This window comes from Saccostrea cucullata, unplaced genomic scaffold (genome assembly GCF_032062105.1).
Source record: "Saccostrea cucullata isolate Sc308-1 unplaced genomic scaffold, CSIRO_AGI_Scuc_v1 ctg692, whole genome shotgun sequence".
NCBI classification, from domain to species: domain Eukaryota; kingdom Metazoa; phylum Mollusca; class Bivalvia; order Ostreida; family Ostreidae; genus Saccostrea; species Saccostrea cuccullata.
In genome coordinates, this window is record NW_026918892.1 from 54,557 (window position 1) to 73,971 (window position 19,415).

The 19,415-nt window shown below is 31.8% G+C and overlaps 2 protein-coding genes across 3 annotated transcripts in view; both read left to right on the forward strand.

The window, feature by feature from the left end:
* LOC134274452 (glycogenin-1-like) overlaps positions 1–6,707 on the forward strand; it is a 36,466-nt gene extending 29,759 nt beyond the window's left edge. Inside the window, exons 8-9 of one of the 2 annotated variants that reach the window (XR_009993621.1) lie at positions 2,169–5,626; positions 5,685–6,707. Coding sequence is in view for 1 of the 2 variants with exons in the window: in XM_062756738.1 (XP_062612722.1) it covers positions 2,169–2,429 (261 nt within the window). In the remaining variant the exon portion in view is untranslated. Of the gene's footprint in view, positions 1–2,168 lie in introns of both variants that reach the window. The other variant, XM_062756738.1, reaches the window with a different exon arrangement.
* A 9,415-nt stretch (positions 6,708–16,122) lies between these two features.
* LOC134274421 (uncharacterized) lies at positions 16,123–17,945 on the forward strand. The gene is made up of 4 exons (XM_062756718.1): positions 16,123–16,504; positions 16,786–17,027; positions 17,374–17,677; positions 17,799–17,945. Exons 1-4 carry the CDS (start codon positions 16,229–16,231, stop codon positions 17,943–17,945), a joined length of 969 nt encoding a protein of 322 aa, XP_062612702.1. The 5' UTR covers positions 16,123–16,228.
* Positions 17,946–19,415: the final 1,470 nt, after the last annotated feature.

Here is a 19,415-nt window from a genome sequence, read left to right on the forward strand (position 1 = left end):
AACTTCAACCCTAGCTATAAGCTACCATATGGGAGCATCATTGTTTCACAAACACGTCTTGTTTTATCAGGACATAAAGTTGGTTTAGATTTATTTGCAGTGAAAATAAAAGCTATGTACATTGAAAAGTTTGAACATTAAAAGTTCAAGATTTTCTTTTTTAGTAATTAATTATTTGTATGGTCTCTATAATTAATTACATTTACTGTAATTAAGTGTGGTAATCAGATTGATGAAATTTGTATTTAAAAAAAAAAAAAAGAAGATTTTTTTCCATGAGTGCTTGTTTCACGAAGCGTATTTTTGTCGTTCAGCAAATTCAGCACTTTTTACAAGAGTTAATGACCTTGTCATTTACAATTGCAGGCAGATAATGCACAGTAAGAAATAAGTTTATATTGTACACATGTTCTCAATGTACTGGTATGGCCTTGCATATGTTCATTTGAAAAGGAAAACATAATTGCTACTGTATGTGAGATACAGGGAATTCAGTCAAGGCTGGAGTAAATGTAATTCATCATCCCTGGTCAGTGTGAATGAGGTGACTTGTGAATGGGGTGAAACTATTTAAATGGCCTGGGTCTGGGGTCAGATTAAGTTTATATAAAGATACCTTTTTGTGCTATAAAAAAACTACAACATAGAAGTCAGGTTCATTTCTTTGTTAAGTACTTGATTTACTCATTGATGCATATGGTAAGCATTTTATACTGAATAGTGAATGTATCTGCTATATTCATCAATGAACAGTTAAAGATCTTTGAAGCAATACAAAAATACACATGAAGTAGACTTTTCATTTAAATTTTATTAACTAAAAAGGATACACGCTAATGCTAAATAACAGTTGGCATCTCTTAGTTATGAACTTTACTTTGAAGCAATAAAATGCTCTCTGATATCTTATATGGAATATAAATGTTCCAGGATGGAAAACATATAGGTGATGGATGTTCCACACTTGTTGTGGATCTGTTAGTACATTGCTAAGTTACTCATCTGAGACTTATTGGGTCACTTAGTAAGTTGTTTATTTTATGGGGGAGAACTAATGTTCCCCCTGGAGGAGGTGGGGGTGATGGGGCTACAACCTTTTTGTTACAGAAAATGAAATTAGTTGATCTAGAAAGGTGCTTTTTTGTTTGTTATTTGAAGCATGACTTCTAATTTTGATTCGTCAGAGAAGAATTTTTATTTAACATCAGTTGTAGCATGGGTCTGTCTTTTTATGTGGAATAATATTCTGTACTTAATCTATCAATACTAACCTGGACTCGTTATATCACTGTATAATTTTGTTTAATGCATACCTTAAATCTGGAAATTTTTACGTCGATTTATTTTTTGTGAATTTGGGTCAAAAATCTGTTGATTAATTTTTACGCTTCAAAATTTTGTGAATTGTCACTGGCACTAAAGATAAGAATCACTTAAGATTTTCATATCAGTTTATGTTTCAAATTAGTATGCACAGTAAGAATACCACCAACATACTCGCAACGTGGCAAGAAATTGCAGAATCGCTCCGAAACAATTTTGAAGATAAAAATACAAATGGATTTGCACTGAAAATAACTTCTAAATTAATTATAACAAACCTTTAAGAGGTTGTGTATGCCTTTTAACCTAAAATATAATCCAAATAAAGACAAAATTATAATTAATTTTCTCAACGTTTGGTTTTTTCTCACCTAAAATTTACGCTGTGTTTACATTTGGAACTCTCTAAAATTGATACTTCATTAGATAAATAACTGTGTAATTACATTTGGTCAAACCTGGGACGATATTGCATATAATGAGGGCAATTTACATGCACGAGTAATTAGCTTGTAGTTACAGTAGTATAAACAGGTTTCTTTTTAAAAATGACCAGTGCTTACCGACGCATATTCACTGAGTTAAAAATAAACACCAACTTTCAGAAAAAAAATTCTTTACATGTTGACTTATTTTTAACAAAAATATTTTTGCGATGCACGCGCAAATTTGCTAAAAATTTATCTACAGTAAAAATTTCCAGATTTACGGTATAGGTACAGGTGTACTTGAAACCTGCATTGACATGATATTTAGCATTTTTTTTCTTTCTATACAAAGCGGAAATGAAAATTAAGATCCTAAAATTGAAGAAAAGAGAAATGATTATGCCTTGTATTTTGTAGGGTGGCCTGATTGGTGAACTTGCCTCTTTGTCGATAGATTCCGGAAGAACTTGTGGAGGGTCCCAGGCTCACCTTACTGAACAGGAGCGGAAGCTGAACTGGGAGCGGGGCCAGGTCGATTACCTGGGGGCGGACAAGTTTGACAACATTGAGAAGAAGCTGAACCAGTCCATGGAAGGCCCTGCCGACAATAGCAAAGCCTTCACTAGTCCATTCAGCAATATCACCGTCACCAGCAAAGCTGTCAAGCCAAAAGAATAGCGTGTAGCTTAGCTCTGTTCAAATGGAAGTGCTTCAAAAGAATTTAGAATTTTAGAACTTTAAGTGAAGGCGCATTTACATCTAATGTATTTTGAGGAATATAGTAAGCATTAACATTGACAGTATTACAACATACAGTTATAATAATTACAACAGTTACCGTACTTAAAAGATATAAAAGTGGGAAAAAGTATTCCTCTTACCTTTCTTTTCAAAAGAAAAATAGTCCACTCTCTTAAATTTTCTTCCAGTACTTTTTTTTTTAATCCCAAAAGCAATATAGTCAGAAAGCTCAGGTGTTGGAAGGGTGACAAATTTCGAAATATACATGTAGATATTAGAGTTCAAAGTGAAGAAGCTTTGACATATCCCGGATATTCAACATATCGGTGTTTGAGGTACTAAAATTAAACTGTATGTTGAAATATTAACAAATATAATTCATTTTATAATGAACAAACAAATCTTAGATATTCCTGAAGGTTCTATTTAAGCACGCTTTACTGTACATCTACCTCCATATATTTACAGAGTTGATCAATAGTACAGTAAAACTTGTCCTATCTGAACTCAGTTCAAAAGAAATTTGCTAGATTAGACATTTCTTTAACAACTGAGTTCAAAAGACATTTGCTAGATTAGACATTTCTTTAACAACTGAGTTAACTGAAAGGGCCTTTAGTTTTCATTATTATGGGCAGGTTTTCACAATAGACAATATGTGGATCAGACAAGTTTTGCTGTTTTCCTAGAATGTTATCTCTTTAAGAACAGTACTGGTTCTATTCAGTAATATATTTAATATATGAACATTACAGTTAGTACATTGTAATTGTAACTGACATATTTATATATACTTAGTAGATAAATAATTCTTAGGTTTCTGGGATAATGGAAAAATGTGAGAATATTACACTCCTTATTTAGACCAGGTGATTCCTGCATGGCCATGTGATCTCTAGATGTTAGTGTGATCATGTGACCTCATTGTTTTGTGGTCATGTGACATATGATGTGGGGTTCATGTAGATGTCCTCTGATGGCTTTGTTATTAGATTTGTTATTACTAGAGTTGTTATTATTTAACAAATTATTGATGCATTGTTATTGATTATCCTAATGGCTTTAATGAATATCAGCATGGTATTTTCTGTTACATGTATTTTTGGGTGCTTGTTTGAAATGTTAGGTGAAAGCAGTTCCTTTATTGCTGATAGAAATGCAGCTCATTTTGTCTTGTTTTTGAACTACAAAAAGGGATTTTAAATTTATCATTTTTTTCATTATATTTTAAGTCCAGTATCAGGTTTTAAACTGTAGTTTGTATGATATTACAAGAAATGCATGCAAGGACTTATTTAATAATGGTGGCAGTCAAGTTAACAAATCAATGGTATTCAATAACATTTCAAAATAATAACATTGCAAAATTATAATAACATGAATGTAACAGTATTCATAACAAAAGGTTTAAAATTTGTGATCCTCATAGTACAAACCTGTATTTCTGAAGTAAACTACAAAATGTCAGCCATTTCAGTATAAGATGACATTCCATCCAGAATTTGTGATAATTTTGTGCAATATACAAAGGGAAGTAACTGTGGCTGAGCCACTTTCTGCTTGGTATGCTCAACTTGTATAACTAAAGCAGACAAAAAGCAGATAAGTAAACAAACTAAAACAGATCTGGCAGCTTCAACTCCTCATTTAGTGACTTTTTCCTGCTTCTGCTGCTGGTTGCTTGCTTTCTATTTTCAGTATTTTGTTTAAATATTCAGATACATGTATTAACTCTTTAAGTATGTCTTTTCTCTCTTCTTAAAATAAATCCACTAAATATTTTTATATTAAGTAAACAAGAGAAATAAGAAAATATAATTAAAAAAAGTATGTAAGATTAATAACTTTTCGTATTTAATTATAGATGCCTCTCAACACTTAATACTGGTAAATCATTTTATTGTGATTTTTTGGTTGATTGCATTGTTATCAAGTATTCTAACTTCACATATCTAATATAAAAGGTTTGTCCCATTTCATCATGCACTGAAACTATTCTTTCATTTAGAAACAAGAAAATGAAAGTATAGTGTGATAAAAGAAAAAGAATAAATATTTTAAACAATTATAATCCATAAATTCCCCCTCATCCTAAAATATTGAAATAAACGATGCTTTTGGTTGTATCTATAATCTATATGAGGTTAATAAGTGTTGGACTCGGTGTCTTGGTTAAGGCTGTTTTCTATGCAAAGTAGGGCTGGTTGATTATATTTTATAAAGTGCTTCAGTTGTCTTCCTTTCATTTAATAATTTCACCATGGAATAAAGTATCAGCATGTAATTTTGTGAGACTTTGGTGTAGGAAAATTGGTGTTTTTTTTAACTAGTCAAATTCCACCTCAAAAATGGTGGCATTATGATATTAAGTGTTCAGCACAGAATATGCTATCTGATGTGTCTCACTCTACCTAGAATTTACAAGTCTAGCTCTGTACTCCTCAGTAAACAGTTTGCTTTGAGTGATATTATTTGTTAATTATTATTTCCTGTACAATATTTTCTTTTACATAAGCTTATTATTGCTACACACACCTACGCTTTGTGTTTATATGAAGAAACTTATTTGGATCTTTACATGTGCTCTGTAACAATACAAAGTTCCAAGTAACAATACAAAGTTCCGATATGTTGATCTTAGGTCACTTCATTGTAAAATGTATCAATTGCCGCATTTTGCCTCTTTATGTATAATGGTAGTTTGGTTGAGTGATATTGTTAAAATCTTTCACGTTTTCATAGATTTGCAGGATTTAGATATATTTTTATTTAGTGATTGATGAAGTTAAGTATGATGCAGTAAAGACATTTTTCTTCAAGTTTGTGAAATAATTTCACAGTCTTTGCCAGAATTGAGAATTGTGTGTAATATTTATACACTGCAATATTGAAAGTGGCTTTGAAAAACTAGTATTACTAGTATTTATTGATGTGTAAATTCTTGAGCTATTTTCTTCTATCTTTCACTTGAATTCTGATGACTAGTTACATACTTTTTCTGCAGTTTACACACACAGCATCTGCATAAACAAACAAACAGTTTTATTGTAATATCGGTAATTACATGTTGTAGACAGTGCAAGAAACAAACTAGTACATGGACAGGTGCATAGTAATAAGATTTAAATAAGTATGTGTCTTAGGCAGTACCAGAGACAAAGTGAACACATCTTCTGATACAGGTTTAATAAGACTTCTTTTATTAAAGGTAAATGTTCCCTTTCTGCCTTTGGAGCTTACATTTGTTCTTACTTTCGCTTTAAGAAGTTAATCTTGAGTTTATGGAGATTGCTTTATCTTAAACAGTTTTGGTTCCCTACCCTATACATAGCTACTGTTTGAGGATTTAATTACATGCATCAATTTAATCACCATTATATTTAGCTGTTGCAAGAATATAGCTATTTATCCTAATATTATACACTATGATAATGTAGATTTCCTGATGTATAATCCTATTTACCGTGTTTAATTATTTTGTGGAATGGCTTTGATAAAAGCACTCTGGATTACTTTGTTTACAAAACACAAGGAAATGTATTTTTTGTTTAATTCCTTCAAGTCCATATTCCTTAGATTAGTTAATTTTGATGTGCCATTTCAAATGTTTTATGTAACAAAACTATTGTAAGCTTTTTGGTGCTAAGGATATTACTACAAAGATAACTATGAATCATGCAAGTTGATTGGGTCATCTTTAAAAAATCATTTATTTGCCCTCTCTTGACTGACTGACTAAAAATGACCAAAGTCCAAAAACTTCTTAAACCACCAGAAAACAACTATTTTTATAAATTCTGATGTTTTCTTGCTGTTGATAACTGTTTTATCATAAATTTGCAAGTGTTTGTTAATAAAAAAAAAAAAGTTGCCCCTACCTACATGGCCTACCTTCCCAATTTTTTTTAATCCTGAGTTGGGAGAGGGTAAGCAACCATCTTTTTAAAGATGACCTTATGTACTTGTATTATTTTTAGACGCATAATACATACTGATTTTAGTATGCTGCTTTAACATTTTTTTCCCTCAATATTGGACAGAAAGTTAAACTATGTCTTGAAATCCAAGATATTTTACAATCATTATGTTTGTTTGTTCAATAATTACTCTGAAAAATCTATATTTACATGTATTCAAAACAGTTGTTACCAAGGGAATGTTTTGTTGAACTACTAAAAAAAAAATGATAATAAAGAATCCACATGCTGAAAGCTTTACATTTTTGTTTTTGTTGTGCTTTCTTACCCGGCTTATGAGGAACCACTAAGTTGTTTGGTTTGGTTGACCATAACCGCTACATTTTATTAATAAGACTATTGTCAATTAACACTATTTATTATATGATTGACTAATATTGTACTCTTCACGTGTCTAAATCATCGTACTGACCTAAAAAAAAAAAAAACAGCAATAATTGTATAATATCAAATCAGCCAGCAATGCCACTGAATATAAGCTCTATTCATTATGATAGGATTCCAGCTAGCTGTACCTTGAGCAAATTAATGGCCTTAAGAGTTTTGCCAGTTTGGCTGTTTGTTTTATCAATTAAGAGCAATTCTCTGTAATCACCAAAGTAATTCTGAAAGGGTCTGGCACGCATAGTCTCAGATTTTCTTCAAACTTGGCATATAGCATCTTCCTAGGGTAAAACTTATATATATGACATAATTTTTTTCTGGACATCCTCTGTTACCATGGTAACCTGGGATACAAAATTTCTGACCTATAGGGATAATTTGTTCATGGCAATCTTGCTAAAATCACACTTTTTACACCATCTGTGCTGAACCCATATTTAGGATTAGAACTCTGTTGCTAATTTCTTATAAAACTACAACATCAACACTTTCAATGGATATCTTTAATATGTTTAATAATTATTTACAAATTTTGTAATACTTTGTCAAACAATGGCAAAATATCAACTTTTCGAAATTTAGTCAAAACTGAAAAATAACAACATTCTGGGAAGAAAAATAAAAATTTTGCAGAACTTTCACAATGTATCACTTATTTCATCTGAAGGTTCTTGTCTCAAATAATGAAAATATTCAAAAACATTCATGGGCAAATAACAACAAATGTTGACTATAACAAAATGAAAAATCATAAAATTGGCATTTCGCCAAAAATCAGCTTTGATGAACATTTCATATATACAAGATATATTTTTTCTTTTTAAAATAAAATTCAACGAATTAAAGCTTAAAATTTGTAAAATCAATGAGACATTGTCAGCTGAACCATAAAAGAATTATATATTCATATCAATAGGCGAGAATATGATAATAAATATAGACACACACCCCCCCCCCCCCAAGTTCAAGCAAAATACAAAAATAACAGTCCTCTATTACTGATTATGCATTTAAAAAGGCTGCATCATATTTTTCTTAATTATATGTTTTTATAATATATGAACATGAAACAAAATACTGCAATCCAAAACACACAAAAAATTAAATAGTTACTTGCTACATATGATAGCACAAAAGGCTACAAAGTATTACAATGAAGACAAGTGTTGTTGGCTTATGAAATTTTTTTTCTCGAACATTTATCAAAATTATCAACTACAATGTATTTTAATCAGCAAACCATATCATGTGAAATTTAAAGAAGCTCTAAACAATACGTGTATCAAGAAGTGATCTGCAGACTTTCAATTAAGGAAAAAATTATCATATAAAGGTATGCACATTGAGACTATTAGTTCATTTTCAACAAGTACCTGCATTATTTCTACTAGAAAAAAGTTATATGAATTATTCATGAACAGAAAACACTGTTGTTGACCATTGGGAAAATTAATGTGAATATTAATTCAATTACTTATTCTTTGCCTAAGATAATGCTATTAAAAATATTTTAATCTATTACAAATTGTGAAATAAATGATAATTAAGCAACCAATTTTTTCCCTATCTGACTTCTAAGGGCAGATCACTCTTACTGCATAGACGATTTGACAAAGCGGCCTCCACTTTATGGAACTCTTTGCCTTTGAATTTAAGAAAGTGTGACTCTCTTGGAATTTTTAAGAAAAATCTTAAAACCTTTCTTTTTAAAAAGGCCTATGATTTATAAATTGTGTATCTAAGACTTTTATTAAATTTTGGACACTTTTTAAATTTTTATAATCTTTTTACTACTTTTACGTATATTGGACACTTTAAAAATTTTTATATATTTAACTTATAATTTTTCGAATGTGACTGCTGTAAATTTTTAAGTTCTATTTGTTTTACATACTGTAAACCAACTTTTATTCGCGACGACTTTATTTCGCGATTTACCAGGCATAAACTTGATCGCGACGATTAATTTTCGCGATCAAGTCTTTTTGTATCTGTTTTTACTAGACAAATATACCATACGGACCACTTCGCGGTGAGAAATATTCGCGATGACGAGGCTCTCGCGAACTTCGCGAAAATTTCTCGCACGCGAATAAATGTTGTTTTACAGTATATTGCTTGTACAGCGCCTTAGAGTTTAATATATAGGGCGCTTTATAAATGTTTAATAATAAATAAATAAATACTGCATAAAACTAATCCTTCAAGTAGAGCTCTTTAGTGTGCTGATAAGAGCTTCCTTAAATAATGACCTCACTGAGTTATTAGAAATATGGTTGAATCTTGAAAATTTACAATATGAAGACACACATGAATATTCTCATTTCCAATTTCATCGTCAGGAAAATCACTCTGACAAGCCAGCTACATTGCCCCTCGTTTGGGAAACTAAACTATTAGTAACGGACACCTTGGTACTTTCTGCAGAAAAAATTTGATGCCATATCTCCAACTTTTAAGGCTTCACCGTTGTTTGGAAATTTTGTGATATTCAGCTTTGCACGTCACTGATTTCATTATAAACTTCTTGATGTTGCATCTCCACTCATATATTTAAGATGATTTTTTTCTACCTGCAGAAGTAAATACAATTTTCAATATCTTAAAATGAATACAAATATCAAACTGAATTAACAAGAGATGTTTGTAAAACACTTATGCCCCCCCCCATTGGAACTTTTCTAAGTCCAAAAGGGCATAACTCTGTCTAAAATGGTGCGATCGTATCCAAAATAGAACTTGACCTACTGCAGGTATTCATCTGATAAATGTGTATGCTAAATTTCATTTCATTATGTGCAACCTCTGCTAAGAAAATGAATGGAAACTGCAAATAATTGGAATTTTTCTAAGTCCAAGAGGCATAACTCTGCCAAAAAAAGGGCGATTGTACCCAAAACTGAACTTGGCCTAGATATTCATCTGATATACCTGTATGCAAAATATTATTTCAGTATGTGCAACGGTTAAATTTTGAAGAAAATGAACGGAAACTAAATGGACCGACAGCAAAGCGATATGCCCTCCCTTTTTCGAAGGGGGGATATACACATAAATGTAAAAGCAAACCCTAAATCAAGAAAGGTGTTTTTCTAATGATCATTATGACAGTTGTTCAAGTTAAACATGTTTTCTTTGATACATGCATATATTATAATGATTTAAAAAATCATTTTGATCAATAAAAGATTGATAAGTAGACCATACACATTGTACTACATGTAGTACTGTGTTTTTCTAACTATTTAGATTTGATTTTTGAAACTGGTTACCTTGAAGAGAAATGCATCTATCAGCTGTCCCAATTCCTGAAATGGTCTTTTCCAAATTAACTTCAAGGTTTCATTTGAATTCTGTTATAGCCATGATTTACATGTGTATATGTTCTTGTTCCTTTTCCTTTTCATCCTCTTTGGTAAACCCTTTGAAAAAAAAAAATGAATATAATCTAATTTTGTTAAAAATCACTAAATTCAAGATAAATATTAATTTTATAATAACATCAATCTATTTATTAATCATCTTTGACTTTCTGTCAACATTATCAAAAGGGAAAGTCATACTATCGATCCTTACAAAAATATGTACAGGTAAAGCACTATGTATTGACAGAACTATTTACCTTACATAGTTTTATTTATAGGAGTAGGTGAAATACATAATATGGCTGTAATGTATAAGGATTTACTGTTAAACATAAATATTTAATCATGATTATACCAGGATTTTTCATCTTCAAATATTTTTATACACCTGGGATTTTTTTTCTTTTCTGAAAAGGGAAACTTTAACTTAATGTTAAGAAGAATAAATTGATTGTATAATGTCCCTCAGTCTTAAGAATTTTTAATACAATAACAAATACGGAGACACCACCACTTGCTGGTGGAGAGCTACAAATTTTGTCCTATACTCATCACTCACGGCCATTGAACAGTGAGGGATTTTTTTGTTCCAGTGCCTACTGCCACACGGGACCTCAGTTTATACAGTCTCATTTGACGGACTGGTCTCCACGTCCCACAGTGGGATTCGAACCGGCGATGTAAGGATAAACTCCTTACTTTGCAATTCTAGAGCAGACGCTCTAACCACTGCACCACGCAAGTGACTTAGAAGAATAGATATACATGTTCTGAATTAATATTATCTAAAACAAAGAATGATATACATTGTATTTTTGGAAAAAGTATATCATCTCATGCAAAGTGATCAATAATCATGATAATGCTATGAATGCATGGAAAAGAAATTAGTAGTGCAAAATAATTGGCTATAATTTTTTTTTTAGTCCCATAAATTTATATGGAAAGCATTGACTTTTGGACAATCGCAGGCAATTTTTCTGTATTTTTCCTGTTTAGATAATGGATTCCCCATTGACGCATTGTAGAATTGCATTAAGGAAAAAAAATTTTTAAAAATTCAAAATATAATTCCCCCGCTCTTTTTGCACTGAAAATTTGCATTTCATTTAGGATATATTTCAAACTCAGCTATTATAATTATCCCATTTGGACAATTTGTTCAAACCTGCTGAAGGAGACACCCCCTCCAAAAAAATATCCAATTATTTCTGCTTGAATTGTTTTTAAAAACCTCCCTAGTATAAATGTCAATACATGTGTAGTCATTTACTTGCGATTTTTTGTCTTTTTAATAAAAAGAAAAGAATGTGAAAAGCTGCTTTGAAACATAGGCCTAGCTATAGCGACATGTATCAAGCTAAATCAATTGATTGTACTGGACCTGGTTATAATATTAATACCAATTTGGGGCCCATCAGGGCATACAAGTAATAAGGAAAAAAAAAAAACATACAAGCAGAAATTCAAAATTGGTAGCAGTAACTAACAAAAGATAAATGATGTTACAGCAGTTGGGGATTACAATATATAAAGAGATTGTGTCTGACCTGATTTCTTTATGGTCTGCCATCAACATGTATTTTTATGTAATTTTTTATTGTGAAATGTACCGGGGAGACTCAGAGGCAGGACAGAGGTCCCTTCAGGTGTCACAATTTTCATAGCAGAGGAATCTCGGGTTACATGCATGCAAGCCAATAAAATGGAGAAAAAAAAGTATACATACTTAGAATTTGTAATATTTATAATTACCTCTTGTCTTCTTATGCATTATATCTTGGCCTTTTTTGCTTCTTCCACACTGACAATCCTCATCCCGGACCGCTTTGATAAGTTTTTTTCACCAAACCATTTATTTACCACTACAAGTGCCTACATATTGTACCTCCAAACGCTAGAGAGTAATTCAAGGGAAGTAATTTGAAGCAGAAAATGCTTCAAAATGCAGAAAAATTGAATATTCACCTTTGAATTTCTTTTACACATATCATTTGCCCACCATTTTTTTAACTGTTTAAATATAACCAAATATCAACCTTTCATGTTTTATTATTGCTTAATTTGCAGACAGCTGCATTTTTTTGTTTTAAGTCTGTAAAAACTGAGGAAAATATACTATATTTTTGACATTTTGCAATGCATAACATGACCACTTACGAGTGTTAAATTAAAATTGAATTGTATACATTGTTGTTTGAATCTCTAGTATTGGATAACAACAATAAACACAAATTTAGATATCTCTGCTCATTTCTAGACATGGTTTTTCATGAAAAGTACAGATTTTCATGATTTACAAAAATGAGAAAGTTTGTATCCCGTTTCTATGGCAACCAAGGCTACAATTCAAAAACTATTTTTAGATTTTACAATCACTCACACACCTGTATTAAATTATGATATAAAAATTTAAATCTGTAACTATGCGTGCCAAAATATTTTGGTGATTACAGAGAATTGCTCTTAATTAACAATGCTTCGTTTGAAAACTTCTTTTATGAAAAAAAGTTTAATAAAATAAAATGAATTTTAAAAAATAGAAAAAAAAAATTTCTGTCAAAGTCTTATTTTAACCTCCCCTTGGTGAGCAGAGGAAACAGGTCTTGTGCATTTATTTTTTGTACTTCCATGTCTAAATTGTTCGTACCCAATGGAAGGTCTTCTCGCAAGGAATACACCTGTAAAATATGATAGCCATTGTATTAATTGTTCAAAAGTTATTGTCAAGGTTAAAGTTTTGTTTAAGTGTCAAACTCTTAGGTCAAAGTTGTTGGTATCCAAAGGAAGGTCTTGTCACAGAGAATATACACCTGTGAAATATGAAAACTCCAGTACTAGTGAATCAAAAGTTATAGTCAAGGTTAAAGTTTTTTTTAAAAGTGGACCACATTCAAGGTCAAAAGGTAAAATATTTTTACCTCCAACTGAAGGCCTTGTCACAAGGAATATATAACTTTGAAATGCAAAAGCCCTTGTACTAACGGTTCTGAAGTTATGGTCAAGGCTAAAGTTTTTAAAAGTGGGACAAACTCTAAGAGGTCAAATATTCTTATACCCAATGATTGATTGTTTTTAACGTCCCTCAAGAGAATTTTCCACTCATATGGAGACGCCGCCACTAGTCGGTAGAGCTGCAAATTTTGTCCTATACTGGGCACTCAGAGCCTTTGAGCAGGGAGGGATCTTTTTCTTACTAGCACCTACTGCGACACGGGACCTCGGTTTTACGGTCTCATCCAAAAGACCGGTCTTCACGTCCCACAGTGGGATTCAAACCAGCGACGTAAGGATAGACTCCTTACTTTGCGACTCTTAGAGAAGACTATGAAAGATCTTGTCACAATGAATACACATGTGAAGCATGGAAGTCTTAGCACTAACTTTTCAAAAGTGATGGTTATGATTAAAGTTCCAAATTTTTGGTAAAAGTGGGTCAAACTCCAAGGTCAAAGTCACGAGAAAAAAATTTGGCGGTACCAAATGAAAGATCTTGGCACATGTAATACATCTGTGAAATATGAAAGCCATATAGTCCCACCCACTTAAAAGTTATGGACAATATTAAATTTTTGCGGACAAAGGCAAAAATTATATAACCCCCTTCCCGAATCTTTGATTACGGGGGCATGAAAAAATATGGTTTCTGTTTATGATTGCTGTTATTGCTGATGAAAATTGTCCAACACCCTTAACTTTTTTTTCGAAGATTAAAACTTTTATTCAGTATTTTTTTCATTCATTGAATATACAAATTTTACCTTTAACTTAAAAAAAAATCTGCGAAACCAATAAAAGCACGTCTAGGAGATGACCACGACTCATCAAGGATTTGACACAAAAAAAATGTTGTCCCAGTACATGTATTACTTTGTGAAACAAAAAAGTATTTGAATATAGCAGAGTTCGAAAAAGAAAGTGAATTCTAAAGAGCCAAGTACGTTAGTTATAGTCACTAGGCCTTGTAAAATACATAAAAAATAAAGCCTGTCTCTACCAAGTATTCATGTATATTTATAAAGTGTAAGATCCAAAGTCTTTGTATATGTAAACATTTCGGCGGATCCAAGCGTCTTATGCTGCTATATAATATCCGAACCTTTGACGTATCCCGGAAAACGAGCGTTTTTCTCCACTTTTCACATGGTTTTTGGGAAAATTCGATGTGGCCACAAGCATCGGCCACGAAAATATTTTAACTAGAAATTCATGAACATAAAAGGAGTTGATTTAAACAGGTTTCATTCTGGCCGTGGGCTGTGGCCACAGTGAATTTTTGAAAATTCTAATATTCAGTCGTCTGTTTTACCATGTTTCTGTGACGTATTTTTCATCACCGGTGACGTACAGTCCCCAGTCTGCAGTACCTGCAGTGTAGATCTACATTCTATCGGCGCCGTGTACAAGAGAGTATTTAGAGAAGAATGTAGCATCTAAAGGTACGTAAACTTTGTAGAGAAGTTAAATGATACATATAATATACTCTACATTCTTAAAACATATGATAAACCCTGTACATCACGAGTATGATCCACTGGTTTGCTTTCACTGAAGGCGGCTATCGTTTGCATACAAAACATGGACAAAGGTCGCTTATAAACACCAAATCTGAGACAGTGTATAAAGAAAAGGAAATAATTGAAAATGTACAAATCAATTTAGATTATATTATGTCATTTTAGAGGTAAAATGTAGCTTCTACACCAATCGTTTAAAATATTTACATTATTGATTGACAACGTACAGTTACTTGCAAAAGTATATTACGCTTTTGTTCATTGTTCGTTTAAATAATAGGCATTGTTTTTTTTTTTCTTTTTTTTTAAAGACCTATAATTCAATGGATTTTTACACTAGTATTTTACATATCATGTTGAAGATTATTTGCTTCTTTTCTTTGCCAAAAATAGTTCTAAATGCAAAATAGGAGTTAGAATTACTTGTTTTAAAATAAATAACATTGGACATTGCAATTAGTTTTCAAAGTATAGGGCCTACAGAATTTATGACTGATTCATGTTATGATGAGGATGGATATTTTGATTGAAAAGTGGCCAATGTTTTTTTTTCTCGCTTTCTATCTTTCAAAGTAAAAAAGAAATCTGTGTAATAACTATATAAACATAAAGTTCCTCATAGATTGATTTTATAATTAGAACATATTTTCTATATAATATTTTTAGTGAAATATTTTGTTCTACATGTACCTGTCTTGAAATTGCAAGTGAAAAAAAAATAATGAATTTTAAAAACAGATAAGGCTGTGTTTTGGTTTGTATCTGAGTCCCCTTTTGAACCCCGCCCCCTTTTAGATCTGTACGTGCTGGGGTTTTTTTCCTTTAGTAGGGGCACAGAGTTACATGATGTTTTTTTTTTTAATTAATGTTTTGTTCTATGAAGAAAAAAATGATTACTAGTAATCTGATCCTTAGTGTACTTCCCTCAGATCAAATGGTTGATGACTTGAAAATTATTTAAAGTAAACATGGTCAATAATTATGCACATGTGATTTTTTTTTTAGGAAAAATGCCAGGTTGTGGACCAAAATTTTATCCTTGCATACTTTGCAAGAAAAGGACAAAGCCTAGTGAAAGACGGCCTGTGAATAAAAGCACAAGAAAGATTCTAAGAAAAAACTTTATGACTGAGTGCAGAGATGGGGTATTATGCAGAAAATGTAGAAACAAATGCGATACATTAAAAGGTAGGGCCGTGCAATATTACAGGTATATTGGTATATTGCGGTATTATCCACCAACAGAACATTCTAATACCTGCAGGTATGAATAGTTTTTCTTAACAAATTTATATTACTGGTAGTATTAACGTGTATTCAGTGTATATACTGATAATATTAAATTGATAGAGGTATAATTATTAAACAATTTGTTTTAACATGCAGGTTCTCGTTGTTGTCCAGCGCACATACTGAATGACGTCGTAAACACCAAGACTATAGAGAACCCAATACCACCAAAGGACACAAGTTTTGTCAACAGATCTACCATAATGGAGCTTGTTGAACAACTCAGACAAGAACTATTAATGAGAGGATCAAAGAGATTAGACTTTTACGACCCTTCATCTTTAGCAGAAAGTGACTATTTTACTCTCACTGGACTTGGAAAAAAGGAATTTGATCTGTTATCTTATGTGGAAGCTGGAGACGTTAGGTCATCTAAATCAAGGAGTGTTAGAACTTGTTTAGCGATTTTTCTGACCAAATTGAGGACAGCTATGGATAACAACATGCTGGGAGTTTTGTTCAACATGACTAAACCACAGGTAGGAAGGAACATTAAATTAAATTTTTATTGGTTAATGTATTGAAGCTGAAATATGAGATCTAATTCTCATAGATTTATTCAGTATCTACATAATTATTTGTGTATGCTAATAGAGATCAGTACAAGTGAAATATAAATTATACCAACAAAAATTGTTCCATTGCATAAGTTTCATTATTCTATTGGAACATTTGTGAATTAAAGATGAAAAAAATCAATCTTGATAAAAGGAAATATTATATTGCAGCGCTACATGTAAGTAAATAATTTTTGTTTTAGATTAGAAGAGCTGTATCCACTATGAGACAAGCAGTTAGAACCTACTTTGTCCCAAATCACCTTGGTTTCAATCATATCAGCAGGGATACTGTTATCCATGACCATACCAGACCCCTTGCCAAAGAACTGTTCTCTCCCACCCTCAACCAGGCGATACTAGTGCTGGATGGAACCTATATATATGTTCAAAAGAGTTCACAGTTTTCCTTTCAAAGGCGGTCATACAGTATGCAAAAACAAAGGTGAGAAATATCAAATATATAATTAAAAATAATTCTTTAATTTAGGTGGCATATACCAAATGTCTTGCTCTGTTTGTCAGATTGTAGTCTGCAAAAAATATGTATAACCTTGCCCATAACCTTTGATTGGATAAAGTTAGGACTTTTGTATTTCAACAAATAAATTAATGCAACTAACTTGAAATTTTATCATAGTACAATTTTGCAAATTAGTTTTCATGGAAAGAAAACATTTGTATCTATTCAAAATTTGTTTAAAATGTCATGTAAGTTATAATTGTAAAATTAAAATTATTTAAGCTATGAATTCATAATTATTGAATATTGAATGATTATTTACAAACAGGCATCTACTGAAACCAATGATGATTGTCACGACCACAGGTTATATCATAGCTGCCATTGGACCGTATTTAGCTGACGGAAAGAATTCTGATGCAAACATTTTAAAACACATCATTGGTATGGACACTCAAGATATCAAGACTTGGCTCCAGGAGGATGATATCATGATAGGGGATAGGGGTTTTCGGGATTCTGCAGGAGTGTTGGATAATCTGGGAATTCATATGGAGATGCCTTCTTTTTTACAAAAAGGCCAGAGGCAACACTCCACAGAGGATGCCAATAGTTCACGTTTGATCACAAAGGTACTTTTCTACATTTATTATGCACCCAGTAAATGAATAATGATTGATTATAGACATATGAATAAGATATGCGTGAATGTATCCCTATATTAACAGAGATTATAAATTTTTCCTATAACAGATACGATGGGTGGTAGAATCGGTGAATGCGAGAATTAAGACATGGCGGTACTTGGCAAGACAACTCCCTAATTCCCAGATCCCATATGTTGGTGACTATGTGCGAATTATTAGTGCAATCTGCAACAAATACAGATACATTTCATAGGTAAAATTCAAAAACTTTGCAACTGCCTGAATAAGTTTTTAATTTCTATTATGAAAAAATTCAATTGAAAAAACATTGTAATTATTCTGAACAAAAATTGTTTTAGGCCCCCTCTAAGCAGTGGAGATGAAGAGAATGATTTCCAGATTGCAACAAAGATGCGATACCTCTCTACCCAGACAAATCAGCTGCAGACAGAGGTAGAGTCAGACAATCTAATGAAGAAGCGATATAATTGGAGGAAGATTGATGATGACGAGAACACCATTACTGACTTTCCAAAGTATACAGAGGAAGAAATTCGGGAATTGACTCTTGGTGTGTATCAAATTAAATTGGCAAAATTTTATACCCAGGAACATGTGAACCAGGATGGATTTGAAATATGGGTTGATCAGTTCAAACCAGGCCTCCTTGCTGCCAAGATCCAAAGTAGACATATCTCAAGCAAATGCTATCTGTGCTGGATTAGGTTTGAGGATGGTGTCGTGACCTCTTGGTATTGCCGTTGTAAGTCGGGAGCGCGAGTAGTTGGAACCTGTGCACACATTGCCAGTGTTATTTGGTACTTGTCCTTTGCTAGATACTCTGATGTGATCAACCTTGAATTAGGCAAGAACTGGCTAGACAATGTATGTGATGCAGCGGCCATTCCAGAGATAGTTGACGAAAGCGACAGTGAAACTGAAGCCACTGAGGAATAAAGACAAGAAAGCTTTAACTTATTGTGTATTTTCAAATTATGGTTATTCATTTAGATTGACAGGTAATTATTGGAACTTTTTCTTGTGTCCCTAACCCTTATCAAAATGTATAAAAAAGTTGATAATTTCATATATATAGTTCTTTGAACAGTGTGAGTGTTATGTCCAATGTGGTTATAGGCATGTATAATCTCCTTTTTTCAGATATTTTTGTTTATAATGTTTTTATATAGTTTGCTAAATATGTAATTATTCTAAATCTTCAGAGCCAAAAAATACAAAGACATAGCAAATTGTGTCTGTATTTGATGTTTTTATAGTTGAACTCACATTAATGGATCAGAACTTGTTTTATATTTAAAAATTAAAATGATGATTTTTATGTACAGCTACAATTTGAACAGTTTTACACTTTTCAATCTTTAATATAAAACAACAAAAGCAAGTCATCTCATACCTTACAGAGTTTTAGAAGATCTTTTTCTCAAAAGAAATAAAATGGTATTTTTATGTGAATTTATGTCAGTTGTTTTGTATAGCTTTGCAAGTTTCCTGTTGGTGAGTTAGAAAAATGTTTCAATTAATTCTTTTTCAGTGGTGCACATTCAAAGATCCATTTAATGTGCAAAGTCATCATAAACCAAAAGAAAGTGCTCAATTGTCATTAATATCATTATATCCTGCACATAAAATTTCTTTATTTTTAATTTTGCTGTACATCGTTATCTTTTAAACAAATATTACCTAATACTGTTTTAAATTCTAT